This window comes from Passer domesticus, chromosome 5, assembly GCF_036417665.1.
Source record: "Passer domesticus isolate bPasDom1 chromosome 5, bPasDom1.hap1, whole genome shotgun sequence".
Lineage (NCBI taxonomy): Eukaryota > Metazoa > Chordata > Aves > Passeriformes > Passeridae > Passer > Passer domesticus.
The window spans coordinates 43187308-43211431 of record NC_087478.1 but is presented as its reverse complement, the minus strand read 5'-3'; the positions used below and the strand labels follow the sequence as shown (position 1 = coordinate 43211431).

The window sequence follows — 24124 nt, the reverse complement described above, 5'->3', positions numbered from 1 at the left end:
GAGGATATAGAGAATAGCAAACTTCTCTTCCAATTTTAAATTTATTGGATTACAAGCATAAAAAAAACAGAGCAGCATTTATATTATAACAAATTTTCAATAAACTAATTAGTCCCAGCTTTTTGATATGGAAAAACAGCTAGACAGAATACATGTGGGGGAGAACAAGGGAGGGACAGAGCAGAGCATGGGTGTTCATTGTGCTTTCAGAATGTATCTGCCATTCAGTTCTGGGATGGAGGAAGCCCACCTCTCTAAGACAGCCCAACCATCACCCAGGAGTTCCTCAAACCACACAAAATTATTCAGTGTTGCAGTAAAAAGATATCCAAAAATGCAGAGACTAAGCAAACTGAAGGCAGGATGATTTGTGCTTGAGTTGTCACTTTTGCAGCTGTGTCAGTTTATCTAGCAAAAGTAGGACTATTTCATATACTGCCTTTTAGCAACTCTCACTTTTTATTACTCTGACTTGTGTTGCTACTCTCCTTTGGTCATTCATTTCTAATCATATATATGAGAAATGAATACTAGTGCTCTTTTTTCCAGGATGGGGAATAGCTCCCCATGGAACAGCAAACGGAATGTACACAATTTTTTCCACAAGTCCAATTTTGAAGTGGTACTGGCCACTTGTTTGTCTCAGCAAGACAACAAGGTCACTGCACAAGCAACTGAAAAAAAGAATGGATACAGCAAATAATCCCCAATTGTTATTTTAAATGTATTTTAAATAATCCTTTTTTTTTTTTTTACCTGCTCTTCAGGGATTGGATCTTTGTTTTCTATGTATATGGCAGGCTGTGTTAAAGGTACGGTAGTATGCTGTAGGTTGTCACAGGAAACTTCAATTTTGCCTTTAGGGGAAAAAAGAAAAGGGATTTAAAAGAAATAAAATTGAGTATTGAATGTTTCTAACACATTCAGGCAGGGCCCAGGTATTTTCATAAGCAGGATTTGCATACATGAAAAAAATGGTGAGAAGGCTGGTTAGGTTACACTGAAACACTGTTAGACAGCACTTAAGTAACTTGGCTGTTCTTGTAGAAGCTGGATCCAATGGAACTTGTCCTGAAACACTTCAACTACCAAATCTCAGAAATTTTATAGACTTTGAAAACCTGCAGATGGCAAGCAAAATCAATAAAACCAGAGAAGAGACTTTCTTCGGAAGTTTAAAAAAATTATAGGTAAAACAGCTTCAAATGACTGGAAAATATTGGAAGAAATAATTAAGGAAAGTTACAGGAAGGTATTTGCAAGGTAGCAAAGAGACTAGTAACAGCCAGTGTGGATTTGTTGAAAATAGAAGATGTTAATTTTGCAATGCAGTAATAGGTCTCGCGTATAGAGAGAACCAAAGACATCCTGCCTTTTGTTCACAGAAAGACTTTTCATGACATCTTTATAAGGAAAATGCACAGGCCAAGAAAAGTTGCAATTAGGTGCATAGAACAGCCTCTTGGATCATCACAGCATGATTACCATTTTCAGACTGGAATACATTGAGTGAGGATTTGTCTCAAGTCCAATACTCTCCAATACTGCCAGTGGGTGAAAGAGAGGTGTTGCATCTCATTAAATCTGCTGATTTGGGGATAATCTGCAAGAACACTGAAGGGCAGCACTAGAATAAAAAATAGTATTGGAAAATCAGAGATACAACCCAGGTAGAAATGGATTTCAGACCCAGCAGTTTGGTGACAATGGCTGCAAACTTCTGTGCTTTGGAATAGCCAAATGCACAAATGCATCACAACTGACTGGGGAGCACCACTGAGAAAGAGGTGAGGAGCCTCACCACAACTCTACCCCACTGCAAGCAAAAAGCCAAACTACAAACTAGCACATACAAGCAACAGCACCGACTGTTAGACACATGAAATAACATTTCTACTGTGGCACTGATGGGGCTGTGGATGGAACATACTGCCCAGTCTGGGGCCCCTTCATTCAGGAACACAGTGGGCCAACTAGAGGGAACGTAGAGGAAAACACTGGAAATTATAAAGAGGACTAAATAAAGTACAGTCATCAGGGAAGAGCTGAAGCATAGGGAGTCATGTCGAGAAGACAGAAAGAAGATAATAATAATATCTGAGAATGTAAGAACCATCAAGAGGAAATGGATTTCCATTGTGGGTGGATCAGAAGTACTGCTTTTAAATTGCAGCAAGAGGTACTTCTATTCAGTAAAAACATTCTACTGGTAATGGAATTAAGTGCTGGAGTAGATGCCTGGAAATGCTGTAAAATGTCTCTAAAGAGTTTTTTAGGAAGAGGTAAACAGCATTTACTCACAAATACTAATTTACCCTTGAGAAGGGAAATGGGTTGCCAAGCTCCACCTAACCCTATATGCCATTTCTAATCTATACACTGAACATTTAGGGATGGTGAGATTCCAGCAGAGTACCACAGCCTTGCTCTTACAAATATGTAAAAAAGTTGTGTACATTTGCAAAGATGGTTTAAAAGGAAAAAGGATAGAATTTAAACAGTTTGAGGGCCATTGTTTCAAAGACCACTAATACAATGCTGTAACTAGCCATAAAGAGTACTCCATTCTGTAATATTAGCAGTAGATTACTACATGCTTAAACTGTTGAATCTTTAAGTTATACATTTTATTAGTGATGAAAAAATGTGAAAGAATAAAGAAAAGAAGCTGAAAGTTCTAGGAAATTAGCAAAGATGTATATGCAGATGAATGATAGGTAGGTCAATCATTGCCCAAGGAATTTAAATAGAGGTGATCTCCCTTAAGTGTGCTAAAGCCCCACTTGTTCTGAGGCTCTGCTCTGTACCTGACAGGATCAGTAAGTAAGTAAAGGCACTGATTCTAGAAATACACAAAATCATGTAAAGGAAGAAGCCAAAGTGCATTCCCTGAAGGAATGGTATGCTAACATATAAGATACATGCTGGTGTCACCACCAGCAACAGGCTGACAGGAGGCTGTGAGTGTCCAGTCTATTACTCTGCAAGGCTTTGCTCTGGCTGTTAAATGTACCTGTAAGAAACCAGCTCTGACATATAATGATTCAGGGCAAGAAGCATGTACTGCTTGTTGAAGGGGACTCACCTCTTTATAGGGATGAACTGGCTGAACTAGTTAGTTGAACTAAACATCTATTGCAGCAGAAGTGCTCAGCATCCACTTAGACAAAATGTTCTAAGCCCATGGGGTTCTTGAAACAGCTCTTGTCAAAAGATTGATTTAGTTTTGGATAGTAATGCATAAATGTAAAAGCTGTGCTGAGCTGTTATATTTATTCAGCAGGAAGGTATCTTCTCCAAAGAGTTTTCAGAAAGTATTGAAAAAAAAAGAGAATTTATTGAAGTAATTTACATAACATGACTGACAGACCAGCTGTTAAAATCTGTAGGAAGACAGCAAAAAAGACTGAACTTGATTTCATGTACAGCTTGACAGGGTCAACTCACAGAAGCTGGATGGCTTAGAAATATAGAAGGAAAGTCAAATGTTGTCAGATAAAAATAGTTTTCAATGACCAAAATAATTTAAAGTAGCTCCTGTGGATTAGTTCAGTAAACTTGTTGCAAAATAGAAGTTCAATCCCAGCACATTTCCAGGAAAGCCAGTGGGCTAAAGTGAAGGATTATTTTATTTTTTTATTTCCCACGCAATCCCTTCCTTCTAGATCACACACAAGGTTATTTTTGCACTGAACTTTAAAAGGAAGCAAGTTATAATAAAAACACCTGCTGTGAAATTTATACACAAAGTAAAAATAAAACTAAAATAACTAAAAATACTATGGTGTGTAGTCTAGAAAGAACTTTTAAGGAAAGGGGAAAAAGATCAGTGGAACTGCAGGTTGTGGAGGGTGTCAACAAAACACAACAGGTCAACACATGCAAATATATCAGGCTACATCTAACATCCTCACAGGCTGTTTTACACAGCACTGAGGGGGAAGCTGTAAGACTGCACTATCAGGCAAAGTACAGGAGTTGGTTTATACCATGTCTGGACCTGCACAGAGCCTCCAAGAAGCCTCCCAGTGCTGATGTAAGCATGAACAAGCTTGGCCTGCCTGCCTCTAGGCCCACAGCAATATTTATCCATCTAGTGGATATGCCACCCATACATCATTAAGAGCATAGTGCACTTCAGATTTGGATTTCTGCAGGTAACTTGCTGATACCCCAAGTTCCCCCTGACAATTTTCCTAGTGCAGTCTCCATTACCAGCATTTTTCAGATGCTGGGCTGTGCCTTCCTAGGACAGTAAAAATGCTCCTGGAAAAAAGAAAGATTAAAAATTACAGATTCAATTCTATGTCAGGAGAGCCTAAGTTCACTTCAGTTATTTAAGCTGGTTATGCTTCACAAGAACAGCATGGGCACTACAGACCCCTAATGAGAGGGACAAGAAACAAAATGCTGGGATATGCTGCTCACAAAGACTTTTAAGAACACCAAAGGTTAGCTCACTCTCTTTGAGAAAGGAGGTAAATGGATATTGTATGCTCAACATGTGCTCCATGATTTGAAATGTTCCAGGAAATATGATTGTCAAAAAAGTCTCATGACAATGTTATTATAATTTCAATTAATAGCATCATTTTAAGGCAGTAAATAAATTATGATCTTGAGGGCGATTCATTAAAATCCTACCCCTTCACAGGTGATTCACCCATCAAAGGCAAAAAGCCATGATCAGTCCACACCTGAAAATGTAACGATCCGAATCCACAGGTCTAACAGACTGAGTTAACATGGTTGCATTTTTTGCTAAAACAAAAGCTTCAAGGCCATCACAATGGAAAAGTCTGATGTGAGGACACAGTTTTTCAAAGTGTATGGTTTTAAGACCTTCTTTAGCTAAAATTCTGATATACAGGCTGAACACTGTCACTGATTCATTTGACCATTTCATCTCTGAAGTGTATCCCATTAGCTGATAAATTAATCTCTCACATTTACCTTTTTTATTTGGGTTTCTTCCACTCATTTTTTCCACCTGAGAAATGGCTTCTTCCCAGCAGCTGTTGCTTGCCTGCATATGAGGCTGAATAAACTTTAGTTTTTGTTCCAGAACCTGATGGGCTTCTGTTGTCAACTCGGGTGTCTCCTTAGTGCTAACAAGCTTTTCAAGCTCATCCTCAAGAATTATTACCCTAAGTAATGAGGAGACAAACAGCAGTATTATTAAATATTTCACCATTCTTTCAATTATTTAATGTAATATACTTCTATTTCCTTCAAGTTTTAAGAACCCAACTCAGTCAACTCCTCAAAGATGACCAAAATTTTAAAATGAAAATATTTTTTCCTACATCAAGATACACTGTTTACCTGCAATTGTTATAGTAATTGTTATATGTAAGATTAAAGGAGCATGACAATCTCAGCTGTTTCTCCAAGGCAGTGACAAATCTTTAAGGATATTTACTAGTTAGTTACTATGAGCTGAATGTTCTTATAAAGCATTTGACATGTGGAAAAATCAATGGACGATAATTATGTTTTCATATTTTTTATAAGGGAGTCACAAAAGCAAAGCAAAATCTTAGTGCTGCTTATCTTCAAGTTTTCACCAGATACTCAAAGAGTACCCAGGAAAAATATCAGATTCCATAGTAAACCAAGGATCTTTGAGGCCATACTATGTAAATATATGGCTATGACTGCAAAGACTTTTTTGCTTGTACTTGGGGATACAAACTGACAACCCAAAGAACTCCAAGTCCAAAGCCTTCTGCATGCTCTGTCATTCACGTGTAAACGTACTCATTGAGCAGGGCCTTGAGATGCAGCTGCAAGCTGCGCACCGCTGTCTGCAGGCTGTTCAGCTCCCTGCACTGCTGCTTGCTCCGGGCCGGCCACTGCAGGCCCGCCTGGTGCTGGGTTTCGAAGTAGCGGTAGAACTCGTAGCTCCTGCGGAGCTCCGCCAGGCAGGCGGCGTGCGTGTGAGGGAGGCCCTGGCTCACGTCGCGCAGCATGTGGTGAGGCAGCCGCTCCGGGGACACGCGTTGGCCGGGGCACGCGTTGGCCGGGGACAGCAGCAGCGCCAGCCTCCTGAAAAATTCTGAGCTCTGCCCTACCCACAGCTGAAAGAGGACCTGCAAAACAGGGTAGGGTTAGCTCTGTGCACCTGGGAAGGCAGTCAGCTTCCAAAGTAAATGTACAGATACACCATGGGAAAACATTCCTTGGCCGGCAACAGGAACTTTGAAAAACTGCAAAAATCCGCTGACTGTTTTTGAAGGGTATTCCAGAGCACGTGAGGTTCAGATTTTGTGAACCTTAGGTGACTGTTAATTCCTTGATGAGGGATATTAAACGCAATTATGCTCATAAAGTTGTCAGAGTCCCAAAGCTCATATTCCCGTCGGCCAGTTTCATTATTTGCTATAATCTCCACATACCCTACAGCTCGTAAAGGGCTGCCAAAATTCCAGTGGCAGCAAAGACATTTTTCCCTTTATAAGGCCAAGCTGTCATTTCTACAATCTAATAACTACTGCATTGCCCCACACCCAACCTTGAAACATGAGCTTAATTGCACTTTACTCAACAAAAAAATATTCTACATCTGAAGAAAGTTGAGCTGCTAACTTATTTCTTTTTTTAGCCAAAGTAAGAAATTCCACCAATACTACTAAGGAAGGAAAGACTTTTAAGAAATTGATTGATTCACAATGTTATATATGGTACAAAAGAGGCCAGTCCATCTGGGAGCAAGGCAGTCCAAGATTTCAATTTCTTGAGAACTTCCACTTCCAATGAAATGAAAAGAACTGTTTTCTTAGTTTAGAGAAGTTTGCTCAGTAGACCATGACAGTACAGCAGCACCTTTTATGTCTAAAATGAAAAGGAAAGGTTATGATACTTCTCTCTGCAATAATGGCCCTTATTAAAAGGGATCAGCTGTAGGTGATTATGAGGTGCAGACTGAAAATTGTTCACAAGCATTCCAGACCAAGGAAGACAAAACACTGACTCATCATGTCAAAAAAACTGAGAAAGTATTCAAAAAGAAAAAAGAAATCTCAATTTACAAAAGATGCTCATGAGAAAAAAGAATACATGAATGACATGAAATTAATTTGGGGTACACATGCAAGACTGATTTGGCTGGGTGCAAAAATACAAAGCAAACAAATGAGCAGCAATCACTCAAGTGTCTCTGAACGTGTGGTGCCCTAGATAAAAAATCAAAAGCTCATGCTGTAATAAGCACAAAAGAAGACCAATCTCTTCTACCAGACATAAATCACAGGCAGTAAAAAAGTAGCACACAGAAATAGTGGACTTCAGGAACTGATAGTAATAATCAAGAACCTACCTGAAAAAAGCACAACGAAAAGAGAAAAGGAAATTCCAGATATATTTATGGTTGCAAGCAGCTTGCTCTGTCATTAACTACTGATGCTCTTTGCTGACACAAAATATCCACCTGTCTTCAGCTTAAACTGGGAATTTTTCCTTAAGTGAAAAATTTTCACTCTTTAAATTGCTTTACGTCAAGGACAAGGTAGCGAAAAGACACACGCTACATTTGTCATATGGCTTAGCATGACCTGCATTTTAATAGAAAGACAAATTCTCTCAAAGGGGAAGAAAAACCCCTGAGGTCTGCATACACATCCAAGGCTCACCACACAAATATGTCCCAAGGTTATCAAAGTATGTTATACTTACACAGGAATCTGCTTAGGATTGATGTATGTTAATTTAGCTTGGTTCAGCTATACCACACCCAGCCTACATTGCTGGCTGTTATGAGTTACCATAAATTGAGATTTACTAGTTTTTGTGAGCTTAAGTGTATCCAGAAAGCATCCTAACCAGTTTAACTAAAACAGAGTTCAGTTAAATTACTGCAAGTTGCAGGTAAACAAAGGCTTAGTTTACAAGCTTGGGCACCTCTGACTGGCTTCTTGTGCTTAAAAAGAAGTGGGTAAATTAGCAGGCTTACATGATTGCAATTAGAACTTCAGCTAATGAAATGCAAGAAAAAAAATCACAAAAGCTGCTATTTATTGTAGCTCTTAGCTTAAAGCTAATTAGACAAAGCCTCAAAGCTTAGTAATCACTATTACTGGTAGCATTTACTGTCAGAACAAAAGAAGTCAAGGTCTATAAATGAAGAGAATAAAAATACAACAAAAGCCAACCCCAGAGAAACACAGAAGTCATATAATAATGGAATTTTCCATTAAAAAGACAATGCTAAAGGGGAACTGCCCTGGCAGAGGGTCATTAGAGTATAGAAGGCTTGCAAATTAGATCTTCCTTCCAATTTGACTCATGCAAATAAAAAAACCCCTAACATCTCAAAATAGATAAAAAGGCCATTATATGGTTGTCACTCTGTTCAGTTAGAAGTTTTGCAAAGATCAAAGAACCACACTGGCTCATGGCAGCAGGGGTCCAAGCTTATGATTTCTGCTCCTCAGTGTGACTAAATGCAGCTACTCCCTTTGGCATTTACAACTAATTTGTGATTTTTGATGTCTCTCTTTTTATTCACATCAAGAGATTAGATAAAAAATGAATTAAGTACCAATCCAGAAATTATTTTATTCAGCTGGGATCAGGTGAAATCAGAGAGCAAAAAATGATGTTTAAGGGGATTGATCAAGCTGATTATAGAACACTGCCTTGAACTTCCATGATTTGCAGAAAAGTATCCTAATGTTGTATTGAGTAACTTCTCTTTCTCTACATGCACAAAGAAATCAGGTGGATGCTGATAAATGTAGAAACACAGGATAAGAGCCCAACTGGTTGCACCTCACCCTCAATTCAGTGTGTTGCTACAGGCTAGGATGTACAAGCCACAGGACTTCAAGACAACAGAAAGATTTTGACCAGGAGCCTGCATGGATGCATTAAGCCCTTCTAGGAGAGCTTACCTTGAGTGCAGGCAGGCTGAAGCCATCAGTCAGATTGTGTGCCTCCTCTTCAGAGACCTGCTCTTCACTCAGTCCCAGACCCAGCTCCTTAAAGGGGACCACACAGATGTAGCTGGTCACGTTGTCGCTCTCCGAGTTCAGAGGGTAAGTTTAGCTGGAGTTAAGGTGGTAAACAAAGCCACTTTTGCATTAAACACACAGAAAAGGAAAGAAATACTTAAGAAGGTTTCTCATTCCAGGCAATTTTTATGAAATCACATACTTGCATCCCAAATCCACCTGAATCCTGTTTCACAATCCTTATTTGAAGCACAAGTTTTAAAGGCTCTTTGAAGGATGGGAGATAAGAAACTGACAAAACACCTATATCAAAATACAAACATATAAAAAGAAACAAAGTAGAGTGATGAAAAATCCCTGCATTCCTTTTGCATGAGTGAAACGGCTTATTTTCAAATATTGAGTTTCCAAGACATAGTTCATGTCAATCTTAAACCAGAAATTGACAGAGGAAAGAGAACAATTGTGCAATTTTAAGTTTTAAAGGTAGCCTAGACTGAACTCAGGATGTGAATTCACTGAGAGGTCTGTCTGTGGATGGACTGTTCAGAGGTCTTTACAGTAAAAGGTCTTTAACATTTCAGAGAGCTCTGTGAAGAACAGGAGCTCCCTGACTGTGTCATACCATTAACTTTATTGATTACATCACTGTAAAGACATGATTTTGGCAGGATGAGTGACAAACTGGTATCTATCAACACCACTCAGCACAATTAAAATCTCAGTCGGAAAAGAAATATTTCTAGTCATCAAAAATGCTTAAAAAGTAGGAAGCAAGCCAAATATAACTGATACCAGAAAAGAGAAAAAAAAATCATAGACTAGGGCAGCATTTATTTTAAAATAGCACTAATTCTAGGATAACCTCAGGCTGGGGAGGAACAGTTCCAGATTTTTGCATGTTTTCTGATAGTTACCCAGTCACAAAATAGTAAAATTCATTTAAAACAGAAATGTTAACTTCTGCCCATAAGTACAAAATCACATCTGTTCCACAGAAATATGTATATATTTGTAAAGCATTAATGAAAAATATGGTCTTAATTTAATATATTTGTTTTTCATTTATAGTTTGATCTAGAAACTGAATTCTCTCATCTCTTGCACATAAAGCCAATTAGAAGCACTTGTCTCTTGTCCATCTAATGTTTTTTCTGGGGGAAGCTACAAGTTCCATCCACTTTCACTTTCACCCCCAAATCTTCCATGTGCTAAATTTTCATAGGATTGAACTTGCAAAACTGATTTGCTCAAGAGACTTTTGCCAGTTAAGCAGAAGAACATTGTAGGAAAAACTAATATTCTGTGTAAAGCAAAGTGTCCAGGATCTAAAAAACCACATTTCTCCCTGCTTTATTCCTAATGTCTTGAAAGGAAGAAGCCTATTAAGTGTTCAAACAAAACCCTGCAATGTAAATTAATTAGGATCAGAATATTACTGTTGTCACCATCTGCTGCCTCACATAAATGGTGTCTACTCTAAATTAACCCGACAGCATGCCCAGCAGAGGGAGCACATAGGATGAGGATGGTAACTCCATCAGAAATTGAAAAGTCAGGTCAAAATCCTTCAGGACCACTATCTTAGAAACTACTTGTACTCCTGGTTAGCCTTTTCCTGCAACATGGCATTTCCAACAGTATGAACACCACAAAAAGCAGTTTGAACACACAAGGATTCCTAAGTCATGCTAAAAAGAAATTCCAGGCAACATCTCAGATGTGAGGTTTGACCAAGGAGCCACTTACCCGTGCTGTGTCTCAGCCAGGGATTCCCCATGGCCTCCTGCACCTCCTGCCTTGCCCTCCTCTACTGCAGCCCTTCCACTCCCGTTTCTATCTGACAGATGAAAGCAGAGAACTGATCCCATGCCCCCATTAGCTTCCTAAGGATCAAACTTTTAGGAAGTTTAAACACATACACATCATTATATACAGGAACACACTTCCTTCGTGCACTTTGATCTTGTAGTATTTTTAGCCCTACTGAGTTCTGTTAAACCTAAAATACTACAGCCTAACTACCTTAGATTAGTTAAATTTTTTTATGTCTCTGTGAAAATATTTCATTTGTCTGTTTAACTTACATGCTCTATTAGCTTGAAAGAAGAGAAGGCAATGCTAGAATCCAGAATAAAATACCTGCACAGTGATTGTAACCTCTTATCATGTTAGACACTCTTATTTACCTATAGAAAAGCAAGAATGCTAATGTATCCCTGTATATAACAATTTAACATTCATACTTTAGTCTTCAAAAGCACATTCCCATCTGAAGGCCTAACAGGAGGGCCTCACAGGATTCCTGGGAAATCCAAGCTGCTCTTCTACAAATTCTCACCTGCTCTCCAGGGGTGAGCTAAGCATGTGATGAACTGGCTGGTCAAGGAAGAAACATTGTGCTGAAAAATGCCCAAGTGTCTCAGATATTTCAGTGTGGCAATTTAGGCTCTTACAATGTCAAACAAACCTTTTGTTTAGCTTACTTGTTTTCTTGCATGAACTTTCCCTCTCCCTAGTTAAAGTTATGGATTTTTCTAACAGTTCATGATGCAATAACTAAACCTTTACAGAGCAGAAGCAACAAGTTTTTACAAGATTTACTACAGGAAAACTGCAAAAGTTCCTGTGCCCAATGCATCTCAAAGACAAAGAAGGCATTTTATATGCATTCCATTCTAATAGGGTAAGACATCACTCAGTTTAAAATACTACTATCCAATGTCTGATTTTATCACTAACAAAAAAATAACACTATTTATGCCTTGACAACAAAGAACCACAACCTCACAACAAAGTCCAAGCTTTTAAAGTTTATGTGGTCCAATGCCCTACCTATCAAAATACTTCAAATCAGACCATTCTGCATCAGCTGAGGATGAGTTTATTAACATCAGCCAATAACATAAGCTACAAGATTTCCTCCATTCAGCTTGTACATAGCTACATCAGATTCCCATGATGCAGAACCCACAAGGCTCTTAAGAATAAAAAGTTTAAGTAGCTAGCATGCCAAGGGAAGCACTGCCTGAGTCACCACAGAATTCAATGGAGGACAGTGCAGAGAGCTTTTGAACTGGTCTGCACGACATCCTGTAAATACTTAACCCAAAGTGCCTAATTGATAGTTTAGGCTTTCAGCCATTGCATCCTGCTATAACCTTAGATTCTGAATTAAAAGACAAATACTCTTTTCTGTGGCATTTTGTTCTGTGATTTTGAGCAATGCACTCTTGCTGACATGAACAAATCAGAGTAAGAATGGTGTGAGAAAATGCTGAGATATTTCTGCTAGTACCCAACTGTCTCTCCACACAAAATGCAAGCAAAATGACTTTCCCTCTCATTAAGTCACTGGTCTACCAAGTTTGACACAACTGCCTGGTATAAGGCCAAAATTTGACTGCATATTTTCTCTTCTACATGGGAACGAATTTTAATCAGGGCAAAATTATTTAACTGTACTCATTGAAGGCAGCTATCTAACTAAAAGAGGGTACATTAGCCAAAAGCAAATACTGCTAAACTTCTAGTTCTACTGAATAGAAGTGAGAATGATAACATATTAAGTTTATCCAATTTGTATCACCATGAATAAAGCTGTGACCTAAAATTTTTAATTCTCTGTCACAGGTTCATCAGACTGATCTCCTTCTACCATATTTAAGATATACATTAAAAGAAAAGCTTAATTTGCTGCAGTTAATTTGGTAGGAAAAAACCAACTTACCTTTGAACACAGGGATGTTGAATGAAAGGCCATATTGTTCAGAGAAGAGGAATTATAAAACAAAATCTTGAAGGACTCTGAAACGCATCATCAGCATTTACACCAAAGCATGGGTGTCAATAATGATACAATGTTTTCAGTGCATTGAATCTTATCTCATCACACTGCACAGTACACAAAAAGGCAAATTTTAAGCACGTTCCAAACCAAACACAAGCCCCAATTTACTAAGCTACCTTTTCTTTCCCTTGTTTAGATATGTAATTAGATACTGTATATTTCTAGACATCCTGACTCTCAACATTGGCCCAAGTGCAAGTAGGCAACACGGACTGCCTGAGCTGGTGGGTTTTTACAGGAAGGATATTTTTTCAGCATGTACAGAGTGGCCAGTCTTGCAGCTCGGAAGTTGGCTCTGACGGAGCGGTACACGGCTTTGCGCAGGCCGATCAGGTGCTGGCTAGGATGCTGTCCAGCTTTATTAAATGGGCAAGCGGCACTGACCCTGTCAAGCAAACTTGAAAAGTAAAATGTGATACAACTGTACAGATGTCCTAAAGTATTTTTAAAGAACAGTACATCAGTTTTCCTATTTCATTATTTAGAAAGCTTTTTCAAATCACTCGGAAACTATGAAACTATCAATGATATATTTAATCAAAACTTCAGACAACAGCCAGGATTCCTCAGTAAATAGCCTTAATTTATTCTCATCTGTGCTGTGGCAAAACTCCTGAACACATTTATTTTCTCTAAAATTTTCCAAAACGGCACAGTAATGGCAGACACGCCATAACATTATCTCAATCAGGATACAAAACTATTACAAGCCCACTGGCAGCTTTGAAAGGTTTAATTAACATGTATTTAACATACACCTCTTTATATACAAATCTATTTTTTCAATAATTTTTGCAGAAAAAAGGTGTCAACACATAGCTTTCCATACAAAATATATACTATATTTTTTTGACCTAGGTGAAGAAAAATATTATTTGAGAGGCAACATAGATTTTATCATCATGCAATGAATGGCAGCTGTTTGTGAGAGTCTTGACAGGTAAACACATGACATGGATACACCACACAAGCATACCAGAAAATACATTTGGTGTCTGGCTATTCAGGTGAATATACCATTTAAAAGAAACAATGCCATTTGCCTATTAGAATATAACTCAGATTGGCTTTAGCACTTTAAGAAACCACCTCATCTGGAAATAAAATGAATTGTGATCTGGGTGAAGATTGAACAGATCTGTGGAACTTTAAGCTCCAGCTGTATCTTTTCATACACAACCTGCTGTCAAACCTGTGACTGAGACTCTGGAAACAGCTCTACTTGCTGGGACTGTTTTTAGTAGAATCAGCTCGGGAATGAACATGGTCTGGACCACAGGACAATCAGTTGTGGCTAATTGTTTGGGGACTGGAAGCCTGCTTCTGCTCTCACCCTTCCCAGGGCAGAGTGAAGAGGTGATGTCATGTGCAGCCACTAAAAAGGGGAAAGCACACAGGGTACCTGGTAAGCCTGAGGTGGGTTGCGGCATTGGTAACTATTTCTGTAGTCCATCTGACTAAAAAGCTGACCAAGTCAGCAGACTGGCACTGCCAGGAAAAGGTCAGTCCTACTCCGTGTGCTTCACTGGACCATGCTGCACATTGGCTGGGAGGGGAAATAGCTTATGGCCTTCACTATCAGATATGAAAACCAGAGCAGCCCACCCAGTGAGCAAGGCTGGAACCATATATCAGCATGTTCAACACCATTAACACAAGGAGATTCATGCCAAATATTGCCATATATTGAATATGCTAGCTGAAATACAACATAAAATATCTGCATACCATTTTAAATTATGTGTTATTAAAGTGGTTTATATAACATCTCATAAACGACTTTACAATCTGAAATAATAAAAACCAAACTGTGTTTATTCCCATTTCTAAATGTAAATTTAAAATGCTAGCCTTGCTGTATCTTTCACAAGGGAACACAGCATGTAATGCAGTACATGCCAATCTCTAACCTTTCCCTAGCTTTTGGAAGTAACAACTGGAAGTGTTTATGTATAAACTCTCACATTAGTTTGTAGACCTAAGCCCATGTGAATTGTCAGAAGAAAGCTCAAAGAAAAGGAGCAAATTTCTTCTACCATAAAATAGAGACAGGGATCTATGTTCTACTACAGTGATGCAGACTTTTCCAACTCCTATAGAGAACAAATATAGCATAACTCATGCACAGCATGTACTGCCAGTATTCAGCAAAACAATCTGCTTTCCTTCTGGAATGGATTGCTTCAGTGCTTTTTATTAAAAAATCCTTCCTTATTTGACTAATTTAATTAGAATCTATTATATGTTTTTCTGTCAGGTATGTCATACCCCTAAATTCCTAGTGTTTCATTTATCTTCACAGATCACAGAATGGTTTGGGTTGGAAGGGAACATGAAGATCCTCTAATTCCAAACCCCCTGCCAAGGGCAGGGACACATTTCACCAGGCTTCTCAAAGCTCCATACAGCCTGGCCCTGAACACTTCCAGGGATGGGTAAGTCACCACTTCTCTGAACAATCTGTTCCTGTGTCCCACCACCCTCACAGTCAAGAATTTTTGTCCTAATATGTAATCTAAACCTGTCCTATTTCAATTTAAAGCCATTCCCCCTTGTCCTGTCACCACACACCCTTGTAAAAAGTCTCTCATTTATCCTCTATGTATTTTAATTGGACTTAAATGTTATCAGCTTTGCATATCAGCCACAAGTAGCAAGAAGCAAAGAAAGTTGGTGGGTGAATTTCCCCTTTCCTACAGCTCCAAACCCATTTTACTGTATAGAACAACATATTTCTACATTAATTTTACAAGCCAAATCTTAAATTTGCTTTCAACTTTTAACAAGTTTATATAAACACATTAATAAAAATCTATTACTGCACTCCACCATGAAAGCAGTTCTCTAAAGATGCTAATATATATCCATATGTATTAAGTTCACAGAGCTTAATTCAAGTTTAAAATACAGTAAAAAGGGAGCATTTCGGAAAAGAAGTTAATTATTTTGGTGACAAGCAAGGGCATAAACGCTGCTTACTGCTGCAGTCTTTCATTGTGTATTCCTTCAGTTCTTGTTTTATGATGTACAAAACAATGGGCATACTTCCATTACCCTCCAGAAATTCCAGGCTGCAACCTGTGATCAGGCTTCATTTGGCTAATTGCAAATGAAGCAATTAGAAAGAAATACTGCCCTTCTGCCTGAGTACAGCACTGCCCTACCTTTGCTACATAATTTCTGTAATCCAAGCCACCCAGGTGAGGTCTCGGCCATTTCTGCATCACAGAGCTGGTACCACACAGAGATTCCAACAGAGCATTAAACACTTCCAAAGGCCATGCTGGAATCAGAATATCAAGTTGACTTTGAGAGCAGCTAATGTAAGAGAAGCCTGACAGGACTACAGAACAGTTAAGATGGCAAGGGATCACTGGAGGCCATCTAATCCAAGCTCCCTGCTCAAGTTCTTAGTTCCTGATCTAATTCCTGTTTGAGTTCCTGTGGCTGCAGTCAGTTTTACTGGGAGGGGAACGAAAGCAAAAGGATGTTTGACTATCTGAGTATAGCAGGCACCAGTACACAGTAATAAATCACTTAACCTATAGAGAACTGACCAAAACCTCATCAGTAATAATCTACCACTTAGATTAGTGACAGTAAGAGACAGTCCAGTATAAATTAATAAGGGCAATTAGGGTAGAATAAAGCAAAGCCATAGATATTTCAATGGATGTGTAAATAAGCCTATGAGAACAGCAATGGATTGTGCCATATTACGTGAGGAAAACCAGCAGTGGAGCACGAGGAACTTCAGGCCAAAGCTGCAGACCTAGACTTGCCCTGTCAGAGTTTGGCTAAGTACAACCAGTCAAAGCCTGAACTTAGCACTATTTAAATAACAGCTTCAGTATCTTTCCACTCACAATATGGTCAATGCCTATGCTGAATCAGCAGTACCTTAAAACAGCTGCACATGTAACACTGACCAGGATGCTGTACCTCATTGAGATCTCCTTCCTTCAAAGATGTAAAATAACACAAGAGGATATTCAGTAACTTTTCAAATACAACCATTTCTATTACCATGAAACTCCTTCTGAAAAAGCACTAAGATTTGATAACCTTACTACAGCAGAAAATACTAAACTTTGTTCTGGTGGTTTACTGTAGAAAATTCTAGGGAAAAAAAAGGGGAAAACTAGTATTTTGGATCATACTCAAAGAGGTACCCAAAGCAAAGAATTTCACATTGCCCTGTGCAGCAGCATCTCTTGCATATGTGGATGCAGGAAAGGACACTCTGGAGTTAGAAGTTCCTCTAGGCTAAACCAACCCAAAACTTTTACAGCACTGACTTCTTTACACTGTACAGTTGTTCCAGTGAGGATGCTGGCACAGTCAAACTTCTCCCACTCCATCCATATACCCAAGTCTTTTGAAAAGCTTGCCAAAGTTTCAACTAAAGAAGCTATTAGATCAAGCATCAGCTTAAAGACCAGTCTGTTTTTTGTTAATCTGTTATCTGAGATATGTAGTAAAAGAACAAGGCAGCAGCAATTTAGACATTGACCACAAGTTCGTTTGCTTAAACTTAGGCAAAATTCCAAATGTTTTTCTCATCTGTAATTTGGACAAGCCTGAACAATAATTTCTTTTAAGAACCCGTTTGCAAAGATAAGGCTGCCTATTGCTCAAGTATATGCTTCTTCAGCAAAATCCAGACCAAAACAAAAACCACATAGCTAGGCAGACTGAAGACATGCTTATGCATTCCAAAGGAGAATGAAACATTTCTTCAGTGAAATACACTGAAGGTATCTCAAGCTAAAAAATTAATCCAGGATTTTAAGTCTAAAGTTGCACACTTGCATGTAAGAACATGTGTCTGAATGTAGAATAGTTGGTCTGGCACAGATAAACATCTTGTTGCCCACAAGGGAACTTCTGAATTTTTTTTTTGGAAAGAAGTTGACTGTATTTCAGGTGTTGGTGCTTCCCACCTCCTTTAGCCTTAAGCAGAATTGGCACACATGGATTCATCACAGGTGGTTACAATGTGAAAGCATCCACGGCAATGAGAGTACACAGAAACAGGCCTGTGGGCTTTGGAATCACTGCATACACTGAACACTTTCTGATGTCCTTTCACACAGCAAATCAGCAAAACTTATCAAATAACTACAAGAGCTAAATAATCAGAAACACTTTTGCATCCCTTAAGTGGAAGAGAGGCAAATTCAACAGTAAATAATTTAAGAATCTAAATGTTTCAACAACTGTATGCAAGAAAAAAAGACTAATGTTAACTTTACTTGAGGTGGAAAATGATGTTTGATGGTTTTTGCTGATTACTGTGTTCTCACTACTTCAGACATATTTGTTAAATAAAAATAGAATGGTTTTCATGTCATCCTGTTTTGTAAAATATGAATGATCACTTGCAGATCAGTTTATTTACATGAATTTGGTAATGTAAGATAAAAAATTCTAAATGTCTCTCCAAAATAGTTAACTTAGTTCAAAGTCCATCTGTTTATATATTTCATTGCTAGCAATGCGGAACATTTCAAAGGCACGCGAGTTTTGTGAGACTTAATTCACCTTCAGGATGCGGGGTTTTAACATTGAGTTGTTAGAATTCATACTTTTAGTATGAATAGTAATTATACTACTTCATGTGAATTAAAACCTTTAAGTATTATGTTTTTCAGTAATTCCACGTGTTATGGGAGACAATGTAGCAAGACAATTTTAGACGACAGCTGGTTTGTATGGATCTGTGCAGTAAGTAAAGCGAAATACAGACTCACAGGGTAAATCCTCTGGAAATCACTTCAGTCTCTTGAATGAGTCGTAGTGCTTTCCTCACGAGATTAGTAAAGGCCCGGCTGTTGGCCACTGTTTCTTCCAGCTGGACAGAGCATTTCCGCAGGGACATTTGCAGCCTGGCTGTCCTCCACGTGCCCCACGCCCTAGAGGCTGCATAGAGGAGCAGCAGGGGCCCGCACAGCAGCCATGACGATCCCTTCCACCACGAAGGAAACATGAGCAGCGCACTTACAAAGGCAAGGAGCAGCGAGACATCCCTGCAGAGAGACAGCACCACCAACCACACCTTACTGAGGGCAAACAGCTGGGAAAAATACCAACTTTTCAGTTACATTTGAGATTACAACATCTTACTTGTGGGGCTTTTATGTAGGTCCTGAAGGGAGCTGTAAACACTGAAAACTACCCCTTGTGACAGGTTTGGATGAATATGTACATGATATTACTTGGCTGGTAAACTGTAAGGAAACCTTTCTTCAGCTTTTTTACAGCATGAGTAGGAGAGTAATGTACCACTTTGAAAGGTTAGTTTCTCTTACACACTTACATGACTTTAAAAAAATAGAAAAGAAAATTAAAAAAAAAGAAAAAACTGACTACTCAGCATTATAAACCAGGGTGTGTAGGAACTGTAATATCTGTACTTCCAGGTTCAAGAGTACAGTAGGGAAGGGCATGTTTCTTTTGGTAGCAAATTCCTCAATTAGTGCCAGCTGTATTTTTTCTAGAGGCTGACTCATTTAACTTGAACTTCAGTGCACTACTAGTTTCTAACACAATTTTATAAAGATGGCTTGAACAGGCTTTTAAAAAGGTTTGGCACCTTTTGAAAATCCTTAAAGAATAGATTTCCTAGTATCTCAGTTACTTCTCAAAGATATTTTAAAACCCTATAAAGTTGTTACTTTCCGCTATAAAAATTCAACATAAATAAGTAACTGCTAGAAATACACCGTGTTTCATATATATCATTACACGGTTTTGTAAAATAATCACACTTTTCAGAGAGATGGATGGGATACCAGCTTCAAGGTGCATTACAACTACACTTTTCCAGAATATTTTCAATGAAAAAAATTTTTTTCCTTTACCCCTTAGAGCTGTATATCCCACATTTAGGTTTGGAAGTATCGACTTGGAATATTTTTCCATTTCTAAAATATGACACAATCTCTGGATTTCTGTTTCCTGGACAGTTTTGTGGTCAAATTTCAACCAGCTTTACAAGTGTTAACTCTTTAAGGCTATTGGCTACTGATAGGTTTCAGTAAAAATCCAGGGTTAAAATATGCTAAATATGTAAGTACCTCTGAAAGGGACAGACACACAGTCTATAACTTCCTTAGTACATTAAAAAATAAAGTCCCACAATTAAAATAAATCAAATCACAACAATTAAAGACTAGAAGGGATTTAACAGCTCACTTTGTTCATTTTCAGATTCTGGTGGCTAAACCCAGATCAGCATGGACAGACCAAAGATGAAAATGGAGACTCCACAACCCATGTCATGGCTATTCCAACTCCTAAGTATCCTCAGAGTTCAAAAGACTTCCCAGTTTGAATCACTGGGAGATTAATTGCATTATTCCTCCCCTTATGCCTCTCTTTTCTGAACAGAACTAATGATGAGTGATCTCCACCTTCTACATATCATAACACTCTTCCATCCCATAGATATCAGATCCTTTCCTGGAGTAGTACTGCATACCCAATTATTCATCACTTGGTGTTTCTTAACTTGACTTTTCCTTCCCAAGTGTAGCATTAAACTTTTATCTCTATTGAATTTTCTATAATTTTCAGGGTATTTCTCCAAGCTGTTGTTAACCTCTGGTCTATGAAAACAGAAACTTGATGTCATCTGGAAGGTGAACAATATTCACAAATTTTGTAAGTGTACTTTATCAGCTGAAAGTTAAAGAAACTGAATAATGCTAAGACCAGAAGCATCTGGTTCAAAAGTTCTCTTGTTTGACAGAGAGCATCAATATTGACACAAACAGTTGAGGTGTAACTTGTAATTTTGCCTACTTTTTTAGTGTATATATGGGAAAATAGCACTGGCCCATATTACATGATATTTTTTTCTACTGATTACCACATTTCCAAGCAAGACACTGTCAGAACAACCACTGGCATTGTTATTTTTTAAATACAGGTGGTAGCTGTTCAGATACTGCTGCCCCACACACAACATATTTTATAAAGACCACACACCAAAATAAACACTTTTCAATTCAGTCTTCACACTCATGTCTCATTATCAAAATCACCTCTATATAGTTTCAGAAATTAATGAATTAATCAACTATGTTAGTTCCTCCTTATAGAATATATCAGTCAGGGAGTATTCATTCATATTCACATAGTTACCTCAGATTGAAATTCACTCTTTCAATAAAATGCCCAATGGAAAAAACATGCTTATTCAAAAATCTGGGGGCTAGTAGAATAAAGACCCAAGGATGTGAGAAAAAATATAGTTACTTTAATGCTGCATTTAATATCAAGAATGCACAACATAATTTTTGCTTGTTTCTCAGTGACTATAATGGTAGATATCCTCAATACAATACCAAATATTAGGAGTTGCTAGGGAGCGTAGCGTTGGAAGCTGTCTGTTTTCCTGTTGCTTACACTGCCCTGCAGACAGGATACTGGGGTCAAGGAATTCAATCAGTTCCACATCCTCCTGCAGCAGAACTTCCTGTTGCAGGATGGTACGGAGCGTGTCAAATCGAAATCCAACATCCTTACCACACACAAATGGGCAGGAGAAAAAACAGGCATTAGTAAAGAATATGCAAATTCTTAAAATTAAGTTAGCAGAACAAGGCAAACACCCACACACCCTACACTTTCCTAACAACAATCTGTTCCCAGAGCAGGGAAATGTTTCAGATATATCACAAGTAGCTACTTTTTTATTAAACTTGTTTTACTTTTAAAGCTCACACACTACCTAACATTCAGGCTAGCAGGATGCATCACTGACTTTGTGATCTGACCCAGATAGTAACAATAACTGGGAACATGCCACAGATTATGCCAATGTATTTGCATAAGAATAAGAGAGGTACTGGATCTATTAGAAAAGCATTAAAAAAACTGAAAATACTTTTTTTTTAAAAAATGCCACGACATCATTTATATCATTAACAAACAAACAAAACTTAGAGAGAGAAAGAGAGCTATTGCTAATTAGTCAACAAAGGTCACTTGAAGACACTTAGTAACAGTGCACCGATTGACGCCCCGAGCCAAGGCAGTGGAGAATGTACCTTTCCCAAGGGAACTCCATCCAAACATGAAACAGCATAGGGCTTCGAAGACCTCCCACCTGCTAAACCTCAGGCAAGCTTTGGGGAGTAACATAGTTGCAAATTTGATGCTATTAGCATTTGCTACTTTTGCCCCAACTATAGCTCTTGAAGACAAATACGGAGCTCATGAAGACAAATAGAGCCATCAGAGAAGCCTCCTGAAATTTTTATTTGCATACTGCACCAAACCATAATTACTTCAAGTTAAGAATGTCATAACAAAACCCAACAAACACTGAACATGTGCATCCCTGAATTAAGCTAATTACAGGAGAGAAAAGAGAATATTTCTGAAAAGTCTCTAATGGAAACTTTTAACACAAGTGTGACATTTCACAGTACAAAATCTGTTTCATTCTGTCACTGACAGAATGAGAGTCTTTATGAAACCATAAGATAGCTAGTTTAGAAATTTAATTCCATGCACAGATGTCACCTCAGATAACTTTCATTCTACTTTCAATGGAAAACATTTGTCTCAGGACTGTGTGCAAGAGGAAACTCTGCCCTCCTCCGACGCATCCTGTGTCATTTCAATACTCTACTGGAGTATGCAACAGCACAAACATGTTTTCCATGTTCTTCAGTTGTGCCTCCATCTCAAGAAAGTAAGGCTAAAAATTGCTGTTAAGATAATACCCTCGATTCATAGGGGAAGAGGAAGGAAGAAAAAAGTCAATCAAAGATCACTAATGAGAGATTTTCAGAGGAAATTATGTCCTCCTGAGATAAAGAAGAACTGAGATACAGCAGAACTCTGTGAGAAATAGAAAATTCTAACTACTTATGTTGCTCAGCATTTTCTTTTGAAGCTCCATTTGAAGCCATCATCCCTACATCATAGTAGAAAAAAAACAAATCAGAATTCTAGATTCTGGAACAGTCTGAAGTGACATTTGCAAGCTATACTAGGAGCATGAAGGAGCTGGGTACAAGTAAAAGCAGATCTGAGACAAGCCCAGACTGGAAAGTGGTGCTGCAGAGAAAGAGCAAACAAAGTTTGCTCTGCCTTTCCCAAAAGCAGAAGCTCTGTAGAAAGCAGTGTAGAAACAAAGAGGGCAGGATGGGCCTAGGGGCAGTGGAACTGCTCTGTGGTGGTGCTGTGCCTGAGCTAACCAAGCTGAAGCAGAGGGTGAAGCAATATGCAGCTGAAGCTCTAGAACCTTTTGTCTTAGTGGTCTCTACGAGGCACTAGGCTGCAACACATGGACTTTTTCAGTCAGCATCTCCCCACTGCCTTCCACCAGAGGGGTAGCAACACTGCAATTAAACTCATTTCAGCTTTCAATAATTTCTTAAATTTCTCACATATTTTATTATCTTCCACATTTTGAACATCTTTAACCTGGCTACTGATACTGTTCCTGTGCTTTTGTGCCCAATTTGGCACAGTAACTGAAAACCAGAATTAGTACCATCTAAAGAATAAATAATACTCTTAGAGCCAAAACAAACAATACAGACCAAAGAAGTTATTCAAAGGATGACATATAGAGGAGAGGAAGACCTGTGGATTAGGAAAGGAAATGGAAAAATAAAAAAGTGATCACTTACCAGTCGGTGAAGTATGTCATCATTTTTCTTATACAGTGGAAAAGGAAACCAGCTTCTAAAAAACTCAACTAGTTTTGACAGGATGCCTTGCTGAAAGGAACAGAAATTATTCCAATTAAAAAAAAACAAACCAAAAACCAAAGCCAAAGTTAAATAAATAACAGCAGACAAATCCTTTACTTCTGCATTTGATTTTCTTGTTAATTCAGACCCAAGTACCTGTAAGGAAGTTTCACTTACTGTGTCTGGCCTAACTTCAGAGTACTCTAAGAGAACATCTGCTTCCCGTCAGTTTGCTTGTGGATGGGAGAATAAAATAAAACCTTCAGTAACCCCACCTATTTGGAGCATAATGGATTGTTATGTTGTTCTGTTAAAAATAACTACAGCTAAGATTATATTGATCTCAAGTTGGCAGCTACTGCATTGATATGAAAGACTTTCTCTCTCCTGGGGGATAGAAGCCCAAAGGCCAAATGACTGACAGGCTGAAGAGAAGTGAAAGACCAGAACAGGGACAACATCTCCTCATCAGCCAACTGCATCCGGAGCACAACTCCAGAGGAGCTGTAAACAGAGACAGGAAGAGTGATGGTAAGAGGAGGAAATGCCCCAAAAACTCCCTGTCCACACCAGTGTGTACCAGCAGGTACTTTGTCTCTATGTTGCTT

General features: G+C 38.5%; 1 protein-coding gene and 1 long non-coding RNA gene across 6 annotated transcripts in view; one reads left to right on the top strand and one right to left on the bottom strand.

Annotated features, from left to right (window-relative positions):
• The window catches only part of VEZT (vezatin, adherens junctions transmembrane protein), a 48648-nt gene that overhangs the window by 5630 nt on the left and 18894 nt on the right, over positions 1 to 24124 (bottom strand). For 3 of the 5 annotated variants that reach the window (XM_064419758.1, XM_064419761.1, XM_064419760.1), the window contains 8 exons: positions 23454 to 23543; positions 21153 to 21328; positions 18555 to 18830; positions 13049 to 13198; positions 8892 to 9039; positions 5761 to 6092; positions 4954 to 5147; positions 757 to 857 (listed from right to left, as the gene is read on the bottom strand). In XM_064419758.1, the coding sequence (XP_064275828.1) occupies positions 757 to 857; positions 4954 to 5147; positions 5761 to 6092; positions 8892 to 9039; positions 13049 to 13198; positions 18555 to 18830; positions 21153 to 21328; positions 23454 to 23543 (1467 nt within the window). The remainder of the gene's footprint in view (positions 1 to 756; positions 858 to 4953; positions 5148 to 5760; positions 6093 to 8891; positions 9040 to 13048; positions 13199 to 18554; positions 18831 to 21152; positions 21329 to 23453; positions 23544 to 24124) is intronic. The other 2 variants (XM_064419759.1, XM_064419762.1) reach the window with 1 other exon arrangement.
• LOC135300382 (uncharacterized) lies at positions 13367 to 21159 on the top strand. The gene is made up of 3 exons (XR_010362271.1): positions 13367 to 13741; positions 15104 to 15236; positions 18456 to 21159. It is a non-coding gene; the product is annotated as an uncharacterized LOC135300382 (long non-coding RNA).